Genomic DNA, 16,505 nt, shown 5'->3' with positions numbered 1-16,505 from the left:
TCTGTATTATGATGCGAAAATGTGGTAAATTGCCACGTGTTAACAACTTGAAGCAGTAGTATAAACCTTTCTCATTTTGAGAAACAACAACATAACAGCAGATCCGAGTGTGATTGCAAAGTTAACGCTTTTTTTTAGTAGTTTCTCTACATAAATCATACACACACCGGACTTTTGTAAAATTAGGACGATTTTAATAGTGCGCTGAACAATGATCTATCTTTATATTGAGATGACAATGATAAAATGATTTAGAGAATAATCGCAAAACAGTTTACATTTCGTTACATAAGTAAGTTCTACTTTTCGTTTAAACTGTATTTTTCGCATCCTAAATTTCTATGAATCAAGTTATATAGACCTTGTTATCAGTATTGTATTTCGGATCTTTCGACGTAATGTGAAATTTCCGACTGTGACATGATGACAGTACCATGTTAATATGCCCGGCCGATGTTTGGACTCACAAAGAAAATTAAGATACTTAGCAGAATTGATTGAGTATCCCTCATTAACTCTAAAAAGCCATGAGTTCACAGTATGCGAGCTTGTGCACCACCGTACCGACCAACATCTTGTTGTCATAGTAACTGGCAACACTTGATCCTTTGATAAGCGACCCATCATCCATCAATACTTCTCTCACATCGATGTTCTCAAATGGAGAGTTCTGGTCACCAAAACGCAGCCGCAATACCTGCGGGCGAAAATTGATCTATTACGGTACGGATCTAATACATTTAGACTAATTTTGCATTCCAGACCTGAAATTTGGTCTCAGGAGGGAATGGTATGCTTTATCTTCAGTACAAAGAAGAAACATCACAATTTATAGTTAAGTTTTCAAGCTCAGTAGAAGGCAGATCTTTATACTTGAGTATAACTTCTGCTTCAAGTAAATTGCGTTAATGTGTTACTTCTTGAAAAGTAACATCAAAGTAGAGTATTGTAATCCTTAGTCAATATTTTTCTTCCAATGGGCGATTTTCACTTTGTTGAAATTTCTCTAGTAGAGCTATATATACGTTGGCACGATTGTCAACAGATAAATAACCATTGTATCTATTTATTAATGAAATTTCGCACAAATATGAGCTCTTTAAATTTTATTCTATAGGTGACAAACAAAAGTTTGGCTACAACTTTTGTTTTCAAAGTCTGCGTCACATTTATCGAAGATGTCCAATATGATCATCTAAGCTTAAATATCCAAAATACACGTAAAGTTGCATTGTCAACAGTTGCTAGTCATGACGATGTAACAAGTCAACGTAACAGGTGTCATGTTTCATATTGCTTGTTTGCCCACAATATGCAAAGTGACAATACTGGCAGAAACTCGTTCGCTATGAATAACCAACATACTTAAACAGTATCCCTTGTGTTTCATCTGCCCGTCTAGAAGATGTCATCTTCAACTTATCATGTCTAATCTATTATGTTTGTGTGTTTGCTCGTCATTTACCTGAGAGCTGCCAGGATTTGCATAATTCTCTAGATGTGCTATGTGAAGATGCAGAGTAGGATTACAACCAATCCAAAGGTCTCCCGTTTCTCTGTCTACTTCGATGTTGTCAAGGTCAGTGTGCAAACCGACACGCTGAAGACAAGAACAAAATATGCAATTTCCAATTTATAAGAACAGCAAATATTTACAAGATTGAAAATCTATTGTTAGAACTACCTTGTCAAGAACACATTTGGCAAACACTGGTGAAACGGGAAAAACTATAAAGTTTATTTTAAAACAATTTATTATCAGTGAAATTGTTTTTTTCAGTTTACGACAAAGGAATCTGCAGGTAAAAGTTTTACTGAATGCACTTTACCTTTATCTCCGTAATGCTGTGGTCTGTTTTACGTGCAAATACCAATAATTCTCCATTTAATGCAGTTGAAACATACAAATATCTATGGAGAAAATTACGTAAATGAAATTTTCTGTGCCACGAGTATAATCACTTCATAAATAATATTTAGTATATTTCTTGGTGCTCGAAGAGAATACAGCGGTCCTTTTTTGTGAGTATTTCATAAGGGAAAGACTGCATTAACTTGCATGGTACCTGAAACCCGGGTCCTTGCCTGACCAACTCGGGTGACAAACAGAAGACTTTTAATTCCCCAAGGTGTGAATGTTCCATTGTTATGTTTATCTTATCCAGCTGGTGCCATTGTAGTGCCATTGTAGGAAAGGCAGGTCTGTGAAATTGATCCTCTGATAACTAAGTAGGAAAGTAGGGTATTCCTAAGTTAATGGAGCTTTCCCGTAATGTTGAATTTCTGTTTTCAGTACAGTCAATGAAATTATGTATCAAATATGTCACCTTAGCAGGAATATTGTGCGTATCAAAATTCGTCGGCCTCGTTGGCCTAAAAAGAGATCATAAGAAATTATATATCGAAAATTAGAATTCAAGCACTCATCTAATTACTCTTTTGCTAAATAGAAATTTAGGCTTGCTGGAAAGTGCACACTTGTAACATGCTGTTGCCAGCTACCAACTTCCCCGAGCAAAATTCGAAGCCGTGTACTGCCACAAGAACAAAACAAGGGAAATACAAACCTCTCGTCTGGCGAGATATTTATCCCGTCCGGAAATCGATAACCAGATGATATTATCATATCTTTGCCGTCATTGTACAGCCCAATACTTCCCAATGACAAACCCGAGTACATTTCTACTTTCCAGGCAAGTGGAATTGATTTCATGGAGTACATGAAAATGGTGAAGTAAAATGTCTCCGGGCCAATAGCTACCAAGTCGTTTACGCTGAAAGAGAAATTAGACAAGGATAAGATTCCAATGGTCATGAATTTGTCACCAAACCTAATTTTATTCATTTTCTTGCTCAACAAATATTGTACTTATCTGGAGGTACATAATCATTGTGAACAAAATGTAATGAAACATCGCCGACGATTTATAGATAAAAGAAGATTTCACTTCCCTAACCATACTCAATGTAACAGCATTTCTCGTCTCTACAATGCTATAACGGGCATTACTATATACGTACTTGTACAAGTTTTCACCGACGATAGTCTTCACGTGGTGAAGTGATATAGTCGTTTCCTCTAAGCGAAATATCTCGATTCTGTTTTGGTTACTGATGTGGTCATTGATAACAAACAACTTCTTCTCCCCTAATCATGGAAACAGGTATCTTTCAAGTCACATGGTGTTTAAGGTTAAAAAAACGATGTAGTTGAGCCTTCTAATTGATTGCAAAGTGAAAGTCTTTGAAACATTATTAAAGTATAAATAAAAATTTGAAAAATTAAATTTATATATTTTGTGAGTGCGTCCTGAGCACAAAAAAGTACATTAACACTGTTTGACGGTGAGAGGTAGTCCGATTCTGCATGCAATGGCACAATCTGACAAAGTAAAGATGCTGCAGTGCATGATAGATTGCATCTACACCAATAGGAACAGGTTTACCATTAGGTTTACCATTATGTTTACCATTAGATATCATGCCTAGTTATCGATGACAAATTGTCGCAAAAAGATAGCTTGGCAAAACACCAAAACTTAATTATTGTCACCTTCTCAGTCAGGTAGGGAAGATACTTGAGAGTAATTACGAGTTGGACATGTGGATTTTAACAGATCAGTATCGCGTAGTTTCTTACGAAATGCTTAAAAGAGCTGTGCCTCAACACAGTAACATTCGAAGCAGAGCGAAATTATGGATTGTAAAGTGGCGTTCTTGTCTGATGTATTAGAAAAACTGTATAAATACTTTAGTGTCCAGGCATTTATAACTTCAGGTCCTACCGGTAGTCGAATCTTCATACAGAGAAATACCAAGTGGACAGAAATTCTCTCTGTCAAAGTCTCCCTCAAGAGCGACCTCTACGGCATTCTTTTCAGGATGGTTGAAGTCGAATAGAAATATCCTTCCTTTAAGCAATGGTGGCTGTATTAATGGGTCACTCTTATTACCAAAGCCTCGTACTCCCTGACAAGATTAATTAATGATAAAATTGTCAGATTAATTTTCTCAGATTCATTTGAGACTTACAGCGCCAGTCGCATTTCTATTTTTCAAACAATGCTGGAGTTGATTTTACTGCGCTGTGTTTTAAATGCTGCCGGATGATTGGTTTTCATCATCAGCATTAAATTCGCCCGTTCCTAACCTGCAGCCTCGGACTCCCTTGCGGAAAGAAATATTTTCGGCTAAACATTTAATGCTGAGTCAGCGTCCTATTTCAAGAGGAGTTGAGAAATATACGTCAGGCTATTCTTTCTTGTATTGGAGTGTTTCAACTGAAACTGAAAATGATTCTGATTCGAACAAATATATTTTCTTCTTGGTCTCAGGCAGGCTCGAAACCCAATACTCACAGAGGAGATAAATGCTAATCCGTTGCTGTCTACGGTGATGTCTTCAGATCCAGATTCTAGGGGGATAGGACGCGTAGATAATCTTTAAATGCATGCAAAATGTGGTCGTTCAATGCCTTTTTGTGATCTATTGATTCTTGTTAGATGACCGATGTACACTAACATGACTGGAAAATGTTAGTAAAGGGTCAAAATAGCTCGTTTTGTTGCCTTTTTGTATTATCAAGAAAACATGAAATACCAGCATAATCAATGACGATGTTATATAACTGCAAAGTGTCAAAAATTACTCCTTTGCTGAATGAAAACAGATGAGCGCGTTTTTGACCTCTAGACAAATTGGATTTTTCTATTCCGACTTGCTTACCCATGACAAATAAATATTGCCACAAGTAAGGGAAAGCTGTCATTAAAAAAGCTTACGTGAGGTCCAAACTTTATGTAATAGTGTATTGTTCAGCTATACGCATGGTGGGAGAGTACACGGAACTTGTTTTCTTTGTATAGACTGTTAAACTTGTCACTACATGTTTAATCTTCTTCGACTTGAAGCAGCAAAGTTTGTCCAAAATTCAAAATGCTGAAAATTTAAGTCTTATACTTACCAACGCCCGGTACAAGTCTGCAGTGTCCCGGATAATGCTTGTAGACTGTCTTAAAATATCCGAAAAGGTATCTGAAATGTTTCAATTTCGAAAAGAAGAGTTGTAGAATAACGTTTCAATGTTTTCTCCTTGTCAATTTAAAGACTATCAGGGATACACGATATGTTTCATTCACTTTTGACTATGATACTCCAAATAAATATTTAGCCTACCAACCTTAAGCGTCTTGGTCCATCTCAGCACTGGTTTGGTATGTAAAGATTTCTTTTTCTCAACGGTATTTAAATGAAGCAAACAATAGCAACAAGGACCCGAGGTATACGGTCGGACATTTTCGCTAGCCCCTGTAGCAACAGGTATTATTTCACTGGTGTCGTTGTATATGTAAACAAAGATCACAATATAACCAGAGTAGCTTCTCTACCTGGGCTAAACTAGGGATCACAACATTAGTTTTTAAGAAATCTCTGAAACACACATTGAAGATAGTTTGCTTCAATACGCCACATTGACTGTGTCTATATTTCTGAGAAAGAAGCCCTTTAAAAATTGCCGAACAATCCTTATCGATATTTCTATCACTGAAAGATCTTGTTACTTAAGCTGAGTTTTATCCTCTCTCTCTCTCTCTCTCTCTCTCTCTCTCTCTCTCTCTCTCTCTCTCTCTCTCTCTCTCCTCTCTCTCTCTCTCTCTCTCTCTCTCTCTCTCTCTCTCTCTCAATATCATTTCAATCATGAAACTGACGGCTGTTGGTGACGCAATTGGCATCGTTATAGATGCCAAGACAAACCGCTGTAAGTTTATGTTTTTGCACTGTATGTGTTGCCGCAATTTATTAAGACTGGCAGGTTACACTCAAGAACAAAATACCAAATCTAGTAATTGCCCAGTATATAGCTCTCTCTCTCTCTCTCTCTCTCTCTCTCTCTCTCTCTCTCTCTCTCTCTCTCTCTCTCTCTCTCTCTCTCTCTCTCTCTCTCTCTCTCTCTCTCATATCATCATCATCAAAATCTTTCCAAGCTACCTGTAACACAATTGCTAAACACGTATTTCCCGGCAAATGCCTGTATGTCACATTGTCGTCTCTGTTAGGAAAAGGTCATAAAGAAACATTTTAAGATGGGAAATCAAATCTCCGTCACGACGAATTGGCTTGACATTTCCTGGATTTTGTTACGAGTGAATAAATAAATTTCATCACTTCTGTGTAATTATCGATACACTGTACCTATGACTTATTATGTTCGTGCCTGTCCTGCATCAAACAAGGTTCCTTTTACAACTGCTTGTATTGAATGTGTTTCGAAACGCCAATTGAAGACAAGTCAGTTCTAAAAAGTGGCCTTTGGAAACCTTCATGTGTGATTAGACCTGTTGAAATCATCTTTAAAGCGGAGACACTCGCCATTAATGATTGTGCCGTTTGTTTTATGTCAATGAATGCTGCAGAAGGCCACCCCAATGTCTGATGCATGGTGATGGCGGACACCGACATCCTGGCGTTACTCCTGTACTTCAAATAATGGAAATATCTTAGCTCGAACCTATTGGCTCACGTTAATGTTCGCAACTGTTGTATTTGTATTGATAACAGTGTGCGTATTGAATACTTGGAGAATGTCTCCTATTCGATAATGCATTGGTTTTATTCGCTAATTCCTCAAAGCTGTTCTACCTTGCCACCAAGGTCGAGCGGAAAAGGATTGTGCGTCGCTAGACAGACGGAGGTCATCATGATATAGGCGTGGTGCATGTCTAGATAGGTGGGTACATAATTTACATTAGAAAATACCCTGTTCCTAGAGTATTTGAAGGAAGTACATGTTTCTCTTTGAGTAATTATAAAGCAAAACACTCAGTGAAAAAACACCACGATAATTCCTAAATTTCTGTAATTGCCATATTAGATTAACATAAAATATTCCCATGTTGTAGATACAAACATCGTAACAGTCATCAACAACAACGTCTTTGATCTCGCTTGATCTTGCGATATTCAATGGTTCTCACCTGATAACAATCGTCTATCATGTATTGCTTAGGAGCTATTTCATTGTGAACATGATGATCCAGTGCTCATAGTTTCATAATATATTCCGGATATTCCTCGGGAAGCTTTCTTCCGAAAGAATACAAAAAGGGTATCCCATTGATATTTTCTAAGTGTCCTTTGTTTGAACACAAATGGGTTTTTTTATTCATGAAGTTAGGTTGTCCACGAAAGTTATCCCTTTCTGTGTGACATTATAGTCGGGTCGGAAGGTAGGGTTCCCATGCACCCCATGGATGTATTTTTTTAACCTACATTTTTGTAATCCTTAGGGTCTATATTTAATGAATTTTGATGTTCCCAAAAACAAAGAGTGTCCCATGGGGTTCATTTGGCGCCATCTTTGCCGCCATCTTGGTCGCCATCTAGGATTTCAACAATGGGGTAGGGGTCACGTATTTACCGCTCGACGGAAAGAGAAACAATAAAATACTATAAACGTTACATTTTTAGAAAGCCAAGATCATGGCCTTTTTATTGATATATAACTTAATAGGGATAAATTAATATTCGAACGTCGGTTAGACTTTATATAGGCCATTAACCGTAAATCGTAAAATTTGCGAAATTTCACACCCAATAATTAAGTTCCCGTTCCATCAAACAATTTTTCATAAAGTATTTATATATTTTTTGGAAAAACTCAGTACAATAAACAAGAAAAACAACATTAAAAGTATGTGTCTTGAGATTTAGTGGGTGCATGAGCTTGTTTTCTTATTACGCGGTATGCCGTATATCCGTGTGTAACATAAGGGGTAGAGGTAATGTTTCCCTTTCTGTTTCGAATCATGAATGATGAAACCATAAAATATTACATTTTTAAAAAAAATGCTGCATCAGACCTTTCTAAAAATTTATATAGATTTATGGGGAAAGTTGCATATTTAAAAGTTACAAAGCTTAAACCTTTCGATTTTTGTCGATTTTAAGTGATTTTTTAAGAACGAAATTACAACATATGGGATAGGGGTAATGTTTCCCGTTCTGCCTTGAACCATGAATTATGAAACCATATAAATATTATACTGTTTGAAAGCTCTGAAATAGGCCTTTCCAAACATGTATAGTTTTATCGGGAAATGTTGCATATTTGAAAGTTACAAAGCTTAAGCCTTTCAGTTTGTGTCAATTTTAAGTGATTTTTTGAACAATATGCACAAAACAGTTAGTCCGTTGGCCAGGTATCGAAATCATCCCCTCTAAGGCATTTTACCCACTATGATTTTCTGTTAGCTAGTATTCTCAGCTGTCATAATCTGCTTATTTTCCATTTAACTGATGGTGTGTGAGAGTGTAATGACTTGTTTGTGAAGGCTGTCACACCCTAAGTAGTAAAATAGAAATGGGTTAGGGGTAACATATTTACCGCTAGTCGGAAACAAAAACAAAAAAGTACCATAAACAATACATTCTTAGAAAGCCCAGATATAAGCATTTACTTTTTTGATAATTATTCGACTTTAGACGGCGCCAATATTCCGTATGTACATGGCGGTCAGTAGCCGAATCATTCACATAATGAACGTTGATATGGCCTGAAACTTCGGTAAATTCATTCAAGCAAACTCTTGTTTGATTAAGTTGATAGTTTTCCTTTCTTTTTTATTTCGAGTATTTGCCATGGCATGACTGAAACGAACCTGGAAACGAAGGCTGTACGTATCTATATTATTAGTCCGAGCCTGAGCGTGATCTGAGAGCAAACAGATCCGCAGATAATGCGAACGATCGCAACCGTTACCAACAGACTCATTATGCAGAGCCATGCCCCAAAACGCCCAACCAAACTTGGCACTAATCATGATCCCAGTCCATTTCGAGCCGGGCTTTAAGGGAAGTGCGATGGCCTTTGAAAGGCCCTTTGGTTTGGTTTTGTACCGTAGTATAGGAAGAAAACCCGACCTATCGTCGTTGCTGTGAATGTTTGTGTTGTTTTTAGCCTCTTTTTTGCCTATTTGAAGAATCGTCTTTGCAGCCTTCCATCCTGCGTTCTGTGTAGCGAGTGTCTTCGATCGCTCTCTTAAGTTTGTGATGTACAACTGTCTTGAGTCCCGGTGCTTTATTGGGTGTAGAGGTAAATAGTTAGAGATCAGGGTGATAAATGGTTGCCGCAGTGTCTTTCCAGGTGTTGCCACTTTTGAAGGAATTCAACACTCGGTATTTTGGCCTGATAAGTATTCTTTAAGGTGTACCTGTAGGCTACGTGGTACTGAATAGGGGCCACTTAGGTTTCAACACATTCGATACTCTTGGCTTTCGCTTATATCCCGTTGTATGAGTAACTGGGATCGCAAATGGGAAAGTCTTAATTAATATCCATCTTTGCTAATATTAATTCTCGTTTGGCTTACAGATGGCCACCTCTGCTTGTTTCGATGAAAATTTGACTTTCAATTGGACAAAACATTGAGTATGACTTTCTTCTTTGTGTTATTTAGGCCTATGAAAAATATGAAAATTGCATACATGTTGTTGTCAAATATCTCAAATCTTAGATTGTAAGAGATAGGCTTAGGCTTCCCTGTAATCATACAAATGAGTTAAATGGGAATTTATTGGACAAGAGTAGATTGCAGTAATCGAAGAGAATGGTTCACACTATAGAAAGACTTATCTCGGATTGCGGGGACCTAACTATAAAAGAACAGCACAGAATACTTGCCGGATGTATTGACTGTTCATGTATAGTACAGGCAGTACTGTACAACATGGAATGTAAAACATACAATCAAAGAAGTGGCAAATTTTCTCAACTTTTCACAAAGTTTATATTCCATCATTACTATCAGGATTAGGATTTTCCCAATCTATAAATAAGCTATTACTTGATTACATCTTGATTCAGCACGACTAATATTCTGCATTTGCCACGCAACCTGCCATGCCCGTCCCTGGGATCGCGAACAATGCCTTTAACGAAGCTTTTGAACGCTTTTTGTGAATTGTGTAAGAATGTCCTCTCTGTGGAGCATAATGTGTGAAGCCGTTGTCTAGCTCGCTTGACTCTGATGATTATGTTGACTTATTTTTTCTCAGCTGCTGGTGGCTGATCTAGCTCGAAAGTTAGATCAATCTAGTCTCTCTGATTCGATCATGCTGGTGGGAATGGTATCTTCAAGCATTGACCCTAAAACGTCAGTTTGTAGGGTCTTTGCTTCAAAGACGTCAGGGTCTAACATTGGTTAATTGTCATGCATGATAAAAAACTAATGACAGATTCACTCACAAGGCATTTTAAACATTGAGGTGTCAATGGGAATATAAGCCTTTTTAGTCATTTTCTGAGGTTTGTCTCGCCTTCTTATTGCTTGGTTTAGAGAGTGTTTGTTCGCCTTCTGTTTACTATTTAGTTGCGTAATTTGAATGTGTTCTGTGACATTTGGCTTTTCGGGTTTTAGTTCCAGAATTATTTGCTATTGAATTTTGGTACCCAGTCGAAAATGTAATCGTCATTGGGAGTATTAGTGTTCTGCGTTGTAAAATAATTTCGAAAAATTGGTTATGATCTCTTGTTTTCTGGTAAGGAAGGTAAAGTGTTGTCGATCCATCTTATCTTAGTATGGAGAAGCTATATTGTGGATTAATGACGATAAAAGATTCTCTCGTGTTCCCGTGTGGTATTAAAATTAACACTATTAATAGTGAGCTCTGATTTGCCCAGACGGTCACGTGACCGTGCATAAATTTTCGATATACTGTAAAGTTGGCCATTCCTATTTCCAAAGTGGGTTTCTTTCACATTGTTTTTATTTTCATCACAAGTTTCAATATACTGATATAATATAGCGATAAACAACCCCTATAAGTTGGGTACACCACTCGAGCTCGGTTTTGACCATTTCACTCCTTATACACACGACTGAAGTTCGTGCGTATATGTTGTTTACCGGTCGAAACCGTGTGGTATCCTTTCCAAGTGGTGCTTTATTGCTTATATATCTCTCGCGATACAATTAAAGAAAAGGGATTGATTGTTGCTGCTGTCATATCAACTTAGCATGACGACTATGACATCCAATTTAGTGTTTGTGGGTTTGGAATATAATTTTTGACATATTATAGCTGTTAACTTTCTTTCCCTAATTTGAGTTATTGAAATGAGTAAAACGTCTTTTATTAACCACCATTTTAACTTTTTAGTGCTATTTAATGCCTATAGAGTATTTTTCTATGTTCCTTTTAACAAGTAAATGTCAATAAAGTAACACAAACTTTTGAGTTTAGGCATTGTCACTGCATAATTTTTGAGTTTACCCCATCAAGCCATATCTTGTTGGAAAAAAAACTGCGTTAGTGTTTCAGAGATATGATATTTATGTGGCTTCCTTATTCGCTGCGTTTGGTAGGAGAGGAAACATTACCCATACCCCTATCCCTTAAATGTATATTATACAGGGATATACGGCATACCATATATTAGGAAAACAATCGACGCACCCCATAAGTCTCAAGAAGATACACTCTTTTAAAGTTTTTTACTTCTCTATTGCATTAAGTTCTTTCAAATGATACATAAGCTTAAATACCTTGTAAAAATTGTTTGGAGGAACATGAACTTAATTATTGGGTTTGAAATTAAGCAAATTTTACAATTTACATTTCATGTCCGATATAAAATCTAATCGATGTTTGAATATCGATTTATCCCCATTTAGTTGTATACCAATGGTAAGGGGATTATCTGGGTTTTCTAAGAATGTATCGTTTATAGTACTTTTTGTTTTTGTTTCCGACTAGCGGTAAATATGTTACCCCTAACCCATTCCTATTTTACTACTGAGGGCGTGACAGCCCTTCACAAACAAGTCGTTACACTCTCACACACCATCAGTTAAATGGAAAATAAGCAGATTATGACAGCTGAGAATACTAGCTAACAGAAAATCATAGTGGGTAAAATGCCTTAGAGGGGATGATTTCGATACCTGGCCAACGGACTAACTGTTTTGTGCATATTGTTCAAAAAATCACTTAAAATTGACACAAACTGAAAGGCTTAAGCTTTGTAACTTTCAAATATGCAATTTTTCCCAATAAAACTATACATGTTTGAAAGGCCTATTTCAGAGCTTTCAAACAGTATAACATTTATATGGTTTCATAATTCATGGTTCAAGGCAGAACGGGAAACATTACCCCTATCCCTTATATTATAATTTTGTTTAAAAAAATCACTTAAAATTGACACAAACTGAAAGGCATAAGCTTTGTAACTTTCAAATATGGACTTTTCCCAATAAAACTATACATGTTTGGAAAGGCCCTTTTCAGAGCTTTGAAACAGTATAACATTTATATGGTTTCATAATTCATGGTTCGAGGCAGAAAGGGAAACATTATCCCGACCCATATGTTGTAATTTCGTTCTTAAAAAATCACTTAAAATCGACACAAACCGAAAGGTTTAAGCTTTGTAACTTTTAAATATGCAACTTTCCCCATAAATCTATATATTTTTAGAAAGGTCTGATGCAGCACTTTCAAAAATTGTAACATTTTTATGGTTTCATCATTCATGCTTCGAAACAGAAAGGGAAACATTACCCTTACCCCTTATGTTACACACGGATATATGGCATACCGCGTAATAAGTAAACAAGCTCATGCACCCACTAAATCTCAAAACACATACTTTTAATGTTGTTTTCTTGTTTATTGCACTGAGTTCTTCCAAAAAATATATAAATACCTTATGAAAAATTGTTTGGAGGAACGGGAACTTAATTATTGGGTGTGAAATTTCGCAAATTTTACGATTTACGGTTAATGGCCGATATAAAGTCTAACCGACGTTCGAATATTAAGGCCATGATCTTGGCTTTCTAAAAATGTAACGTTTATAGTATTTTATTGTTTCTCTTTCCGTCGAGCGGTAAATACGTGATCCCTACCCCATTGTTGAAATCCAAGATGGCGACCAAGATGGCGGCAAAGATGGCGCCAAATGAACCCCATGGGACACTATTTGATTTTGGGAACATCAAAATTCATTAAATATAGACCCTAAGGATTACAAAAATGTAGGTTAAAAAAATACATCCATGGGGTGCATGGGAACCCTACCTTCCGACTAGACTATTACCACCCAGCATGAGTGCCCATTTCATCCTAAAACTGCATGTCACAACAAGAAAAATATAAAACTCTTATGCTAGACTATCCCGTTGTAATATGATCTTAACCAAAAGGACTCGATGTACTTACAAGCTGTTGATGACATGTGCTGCAATCACGCCAAAGACGACAAATAATATTGCCCGGGGAAACATTTCCACAGAATAGGCAGAAGGTCGAGTTAACGTCAGGAGTCCCAACCCAACGGTTATTTGTAGCGGCACAGGCTCTCAAGGTTGTGCGACAGGTGGATATTAACATGAAGTTATTACAAAACAACTGGAGTTACGACATCGGCAACAAACATACAGTGAAGGGCAAGATCATGCAGTGGCAATGCCGTCACAACTTGCCAAAGTATCATAGAAGTAGTCCTTTCTATGGAAATCCGGTCACGACATGCGACATGCGACCTGCGACTTCAAAACTGCGACCTACGTCCTGCGTGTTTGTCAAACTGCGACCTGCGTAGGGTTAGTGTTAGGGTTAGGGGTAAGGGTTAGGTTAAGGGTTAGGGGTAGAGGTAGGGTTCGGGTTAAGGAAGTCCGCCCCCAACCAGAAGACGAGTTTTGAGCCTTGCCTCTTCCCAACGCCGCCGGCCAGGGCAACATGTAGCTTGGGTTAGGTTGCAGATCACAGTTTGCAGGCCGAGGACGCAGGTACCGGTCACGACCTGCGACATGCGACCCGCATCCCCGGCCTGCGTCTTTAAACTGTGATCTGCGATCTAACCCTAGCTACACATTGCCCTGGCCGGCGGCGTTGGGGAGAGGCAAGGCTGAAAACCTGTCTTCTTGTCGGGGGCCCGACTTCGGGGTACGGCACAGTCGCTCGAGAGCTATTCAGCTCTGGGACTATTCGCCCCATAGACGAGTATACAGAAGCGAGTATTTCTCGCTTCTGTATCTATGGGGCGAATAGTTCCAGAGCTGAATAGCTCTCGAGCGACTGTGGATGCGTCGGCTCCCGGCGGCCCAACGTCGCCCTGGCCGGCGGGGTTGGGGAGAGGCAAGGCTCAAAACTTGTCTTCTGGTTGGGGGTCCGACTTCCTTAACCCTAACTTAAACTCTAAACCTAACCCTACCCCTATACCCTAAACCTAACCCTAACCCCTAACCCTAACACTAACCCCTAGTATACGCAGGTCGCAGTTTCACAAACACGCAGGTCGCAGTTTTGAAGTCGCAGGTCGCATGTCGCATGTCGTGACCGGATTTCCATACCTTTCCCCTGACTGATAATGTGTGAAAAGTTTGCATTATAAATTGACATTGGATGACTTTGCATTTGTGCAGATGATATATCTATATATAGATGTATAGATATATATATATATATATAATATATATACATATACATACATACATACATATATATATATATATATATATATATATATATATATATATATATATATTATATATATATATATATATATATATATATATATTGCTCACTGCTTAGCAGTTAGAGCACTCTGAGATTGTTGGGCAGCCTCTTGCGTAATATAAGGGGCGTTCACTGTTGGCACTATGCTTCGCTCATGGTACATGTTGCCGTTCGAGCACTCTGGTGAGTCCATATTTCAATCTTCGACAATGTGTAACCGTACGCTCTGTGCCCAAGTTCAGAGGTTGCCATAAAGCCATTATGGTGATAACCGGGAGGGCACATTGTATACATTTTGTATATATATAAATATATATATATATATACATACATAATAATATATAATGTGTGTGTCTGTGTCTGTGTGTCTGTCTGTGTGCTGTCCTGTGTCTGTCTGTGTGTGTGTGTGTCTGTGAGAGAGAGAGAGAGAGAGAGAGAGAGAGAGAGAGAGAGAGAGAGAGAGAGAGAGAGATTTAGGAGGAATCTTTTATCTGAATTCTTATCTATTGTAGCATTGAATCCATGCCTGCCTTTCAGACATATGAAAACCTCATGTTTTGATATTTTTACGAGGGGCAGACGAACGACACCGATAGACAGACGGACGACCATCTCAGCCGTTGCTCTAAGGCCGAACAAAAAAAAATTGTGCTGTTCCGATAACCCGACCGACTCTATTTTTTACCTGCCGACCCTAAACATTTTAGAGCTACGTAAACAAGGAAGAAGGAAAAACCGTAAAATCACGCGTTCGTTACTTGGCATTTGACTTTTGCTTGAACGAGGATGTCTTTGATGGGTTTTTTCTTGTATATGTATGACACATTTTTCTGGAAATGTTGTGGCCAGTGTTCGATCGCCTTGAATCCCTGAAAAATGCATATTTAAAAATAAAAATATTATGGAAAAAAAATCCTGCCAACCTACCTACCCCATTTTTGAAAACCGTGTTATCGGAACAGCACAATTTTAATTATTTTTTTTTTTTGCATGAGCAAAGACATTTGAGAAGCTTTGGCGATGACTATTGTAAGCTTGTCTTCTGTGAAATAAATACATTGAATGTAATACATACGAACTAAGAATGTCTCGAGCAGTCAATACTTTTGATGATTCAGAGTAATCCCCGAGGAAAAGGACAAGCCGGTTCTCTGTGAAACATGAACTTCATTGCAATAGAAGCAATATGATGAGGGCTATAGATAAAGTGCAGTGATCTGTTGTAGTAAATTACCTGTGGCAGGAGAAGCCTTCTCAGACAGCTGACACTGTCTGGAACGTAGCTTAAACTGTAGGCTGCCCTCTTTGGCACCAAGTCTCAAAAAAGGATTGTGTATTATTAATTACCAAAGAGCTCCTTCATTCTACCAAGAGTTGTTTCTTTTCAGAAAGCGTTCTCCTTTACAATTAGTAAATTTGTTTTGTCACAAAAAAGTGGCCCTTAATATAAACAAAAACGAACCTTAAGTTGTCAAGTACTTTGCGAGTATTAAATCCTTACATTATAAAATATAATTAAATCAGCAGGCGTGGGCAGAACACCTTAGAGTGAAAATGCATGATGAGCATTGCTATTGTTTTAAAGAGACAGTCCTGAATCCCTGGTTCTCCCATTAGTCTTTGTTGACATCGAGTATTTGCATGGTGTTAGTCCTTTGTTTTCCATCGAAATTTTAATCAAGTTTGTCAATTTGCTTTTACATGGAACTCATAAGTAGTTTGCCCCTTCAAGATATCATCAGTAGCACAAATGTGGTTTACAACAGACTGACACAGACGCCGGTCATGACAGTGTAGGTCTATGTGGGCGTGGTGAACGCTAAAATGTGCTAAAAAGCAGAAACATAACCAGGCCGTGTGCTAGAGGGCGTCTACATGCAACCCCCAACACCAAACAGGATAGATACCAAACCTGTATTTTTCAGAAGCCTTGGGATTCCTGGAATACGAAATGGAATTTTAACAGAAAAAATATAGGTATGCAA

General features: G+C 37.9%; 1 protein-coding gene across 1 annotated transcript; it reads right to left on the bottom strand.

Annotated features, from left to right (window-relative positions):
- Positions 1 to 172: 172 nt before the first annotated feature.
- LOC139114364 (serum paraoxonase/arylesterase 1-like) lies at positions 173 to 13,607 on the bottom strand. The gene is made up of 9 exons (XM_070676049.1): positions 13,222 to 13,607; positions 4,964 to 5,034; positions 4,359 to 4,414; positions 3,786 to 3,969; positions 3,022 to 3,148; positions 2,568 to 2,774; positions 1,830 to 1,911; positions 1,466 to 1,600; positions 173 to 697 (listed from the first exon to the last, which is right to left on the bottom strand). Exons 1-9 carry the CDS (start codon positions 13,284 to 13,286, stop codon positions 518 to 520), a joined length of 1,107 nt encoding a protein of 368 aa, XP_070532150.1. The 5' UTR covers positions 13,287 to 13,607; the 3' UTR covers positions 173 to 517.
- Between the last annotated feature and the right edge of the window lie 2,898 nt (positions 13,608 to 16,505).

This window comes from Ptychodera flava, chromosome 16, assembly GCF_041260155.1.
Source record: "Ptychodera flava strain L36383 chromosome 16, AS_Pfla_20210202, whole genome shotgun sequence".
Lineage (NCBI taxonomy): Eukaryota > Metazoa > Hemichordata > Enteropneusta > Ptychoderidae > Ptychodera > Ptychodera flava.
This window is presented reverse-complemented; position numbering and strand designations above follow the sequence as displayed.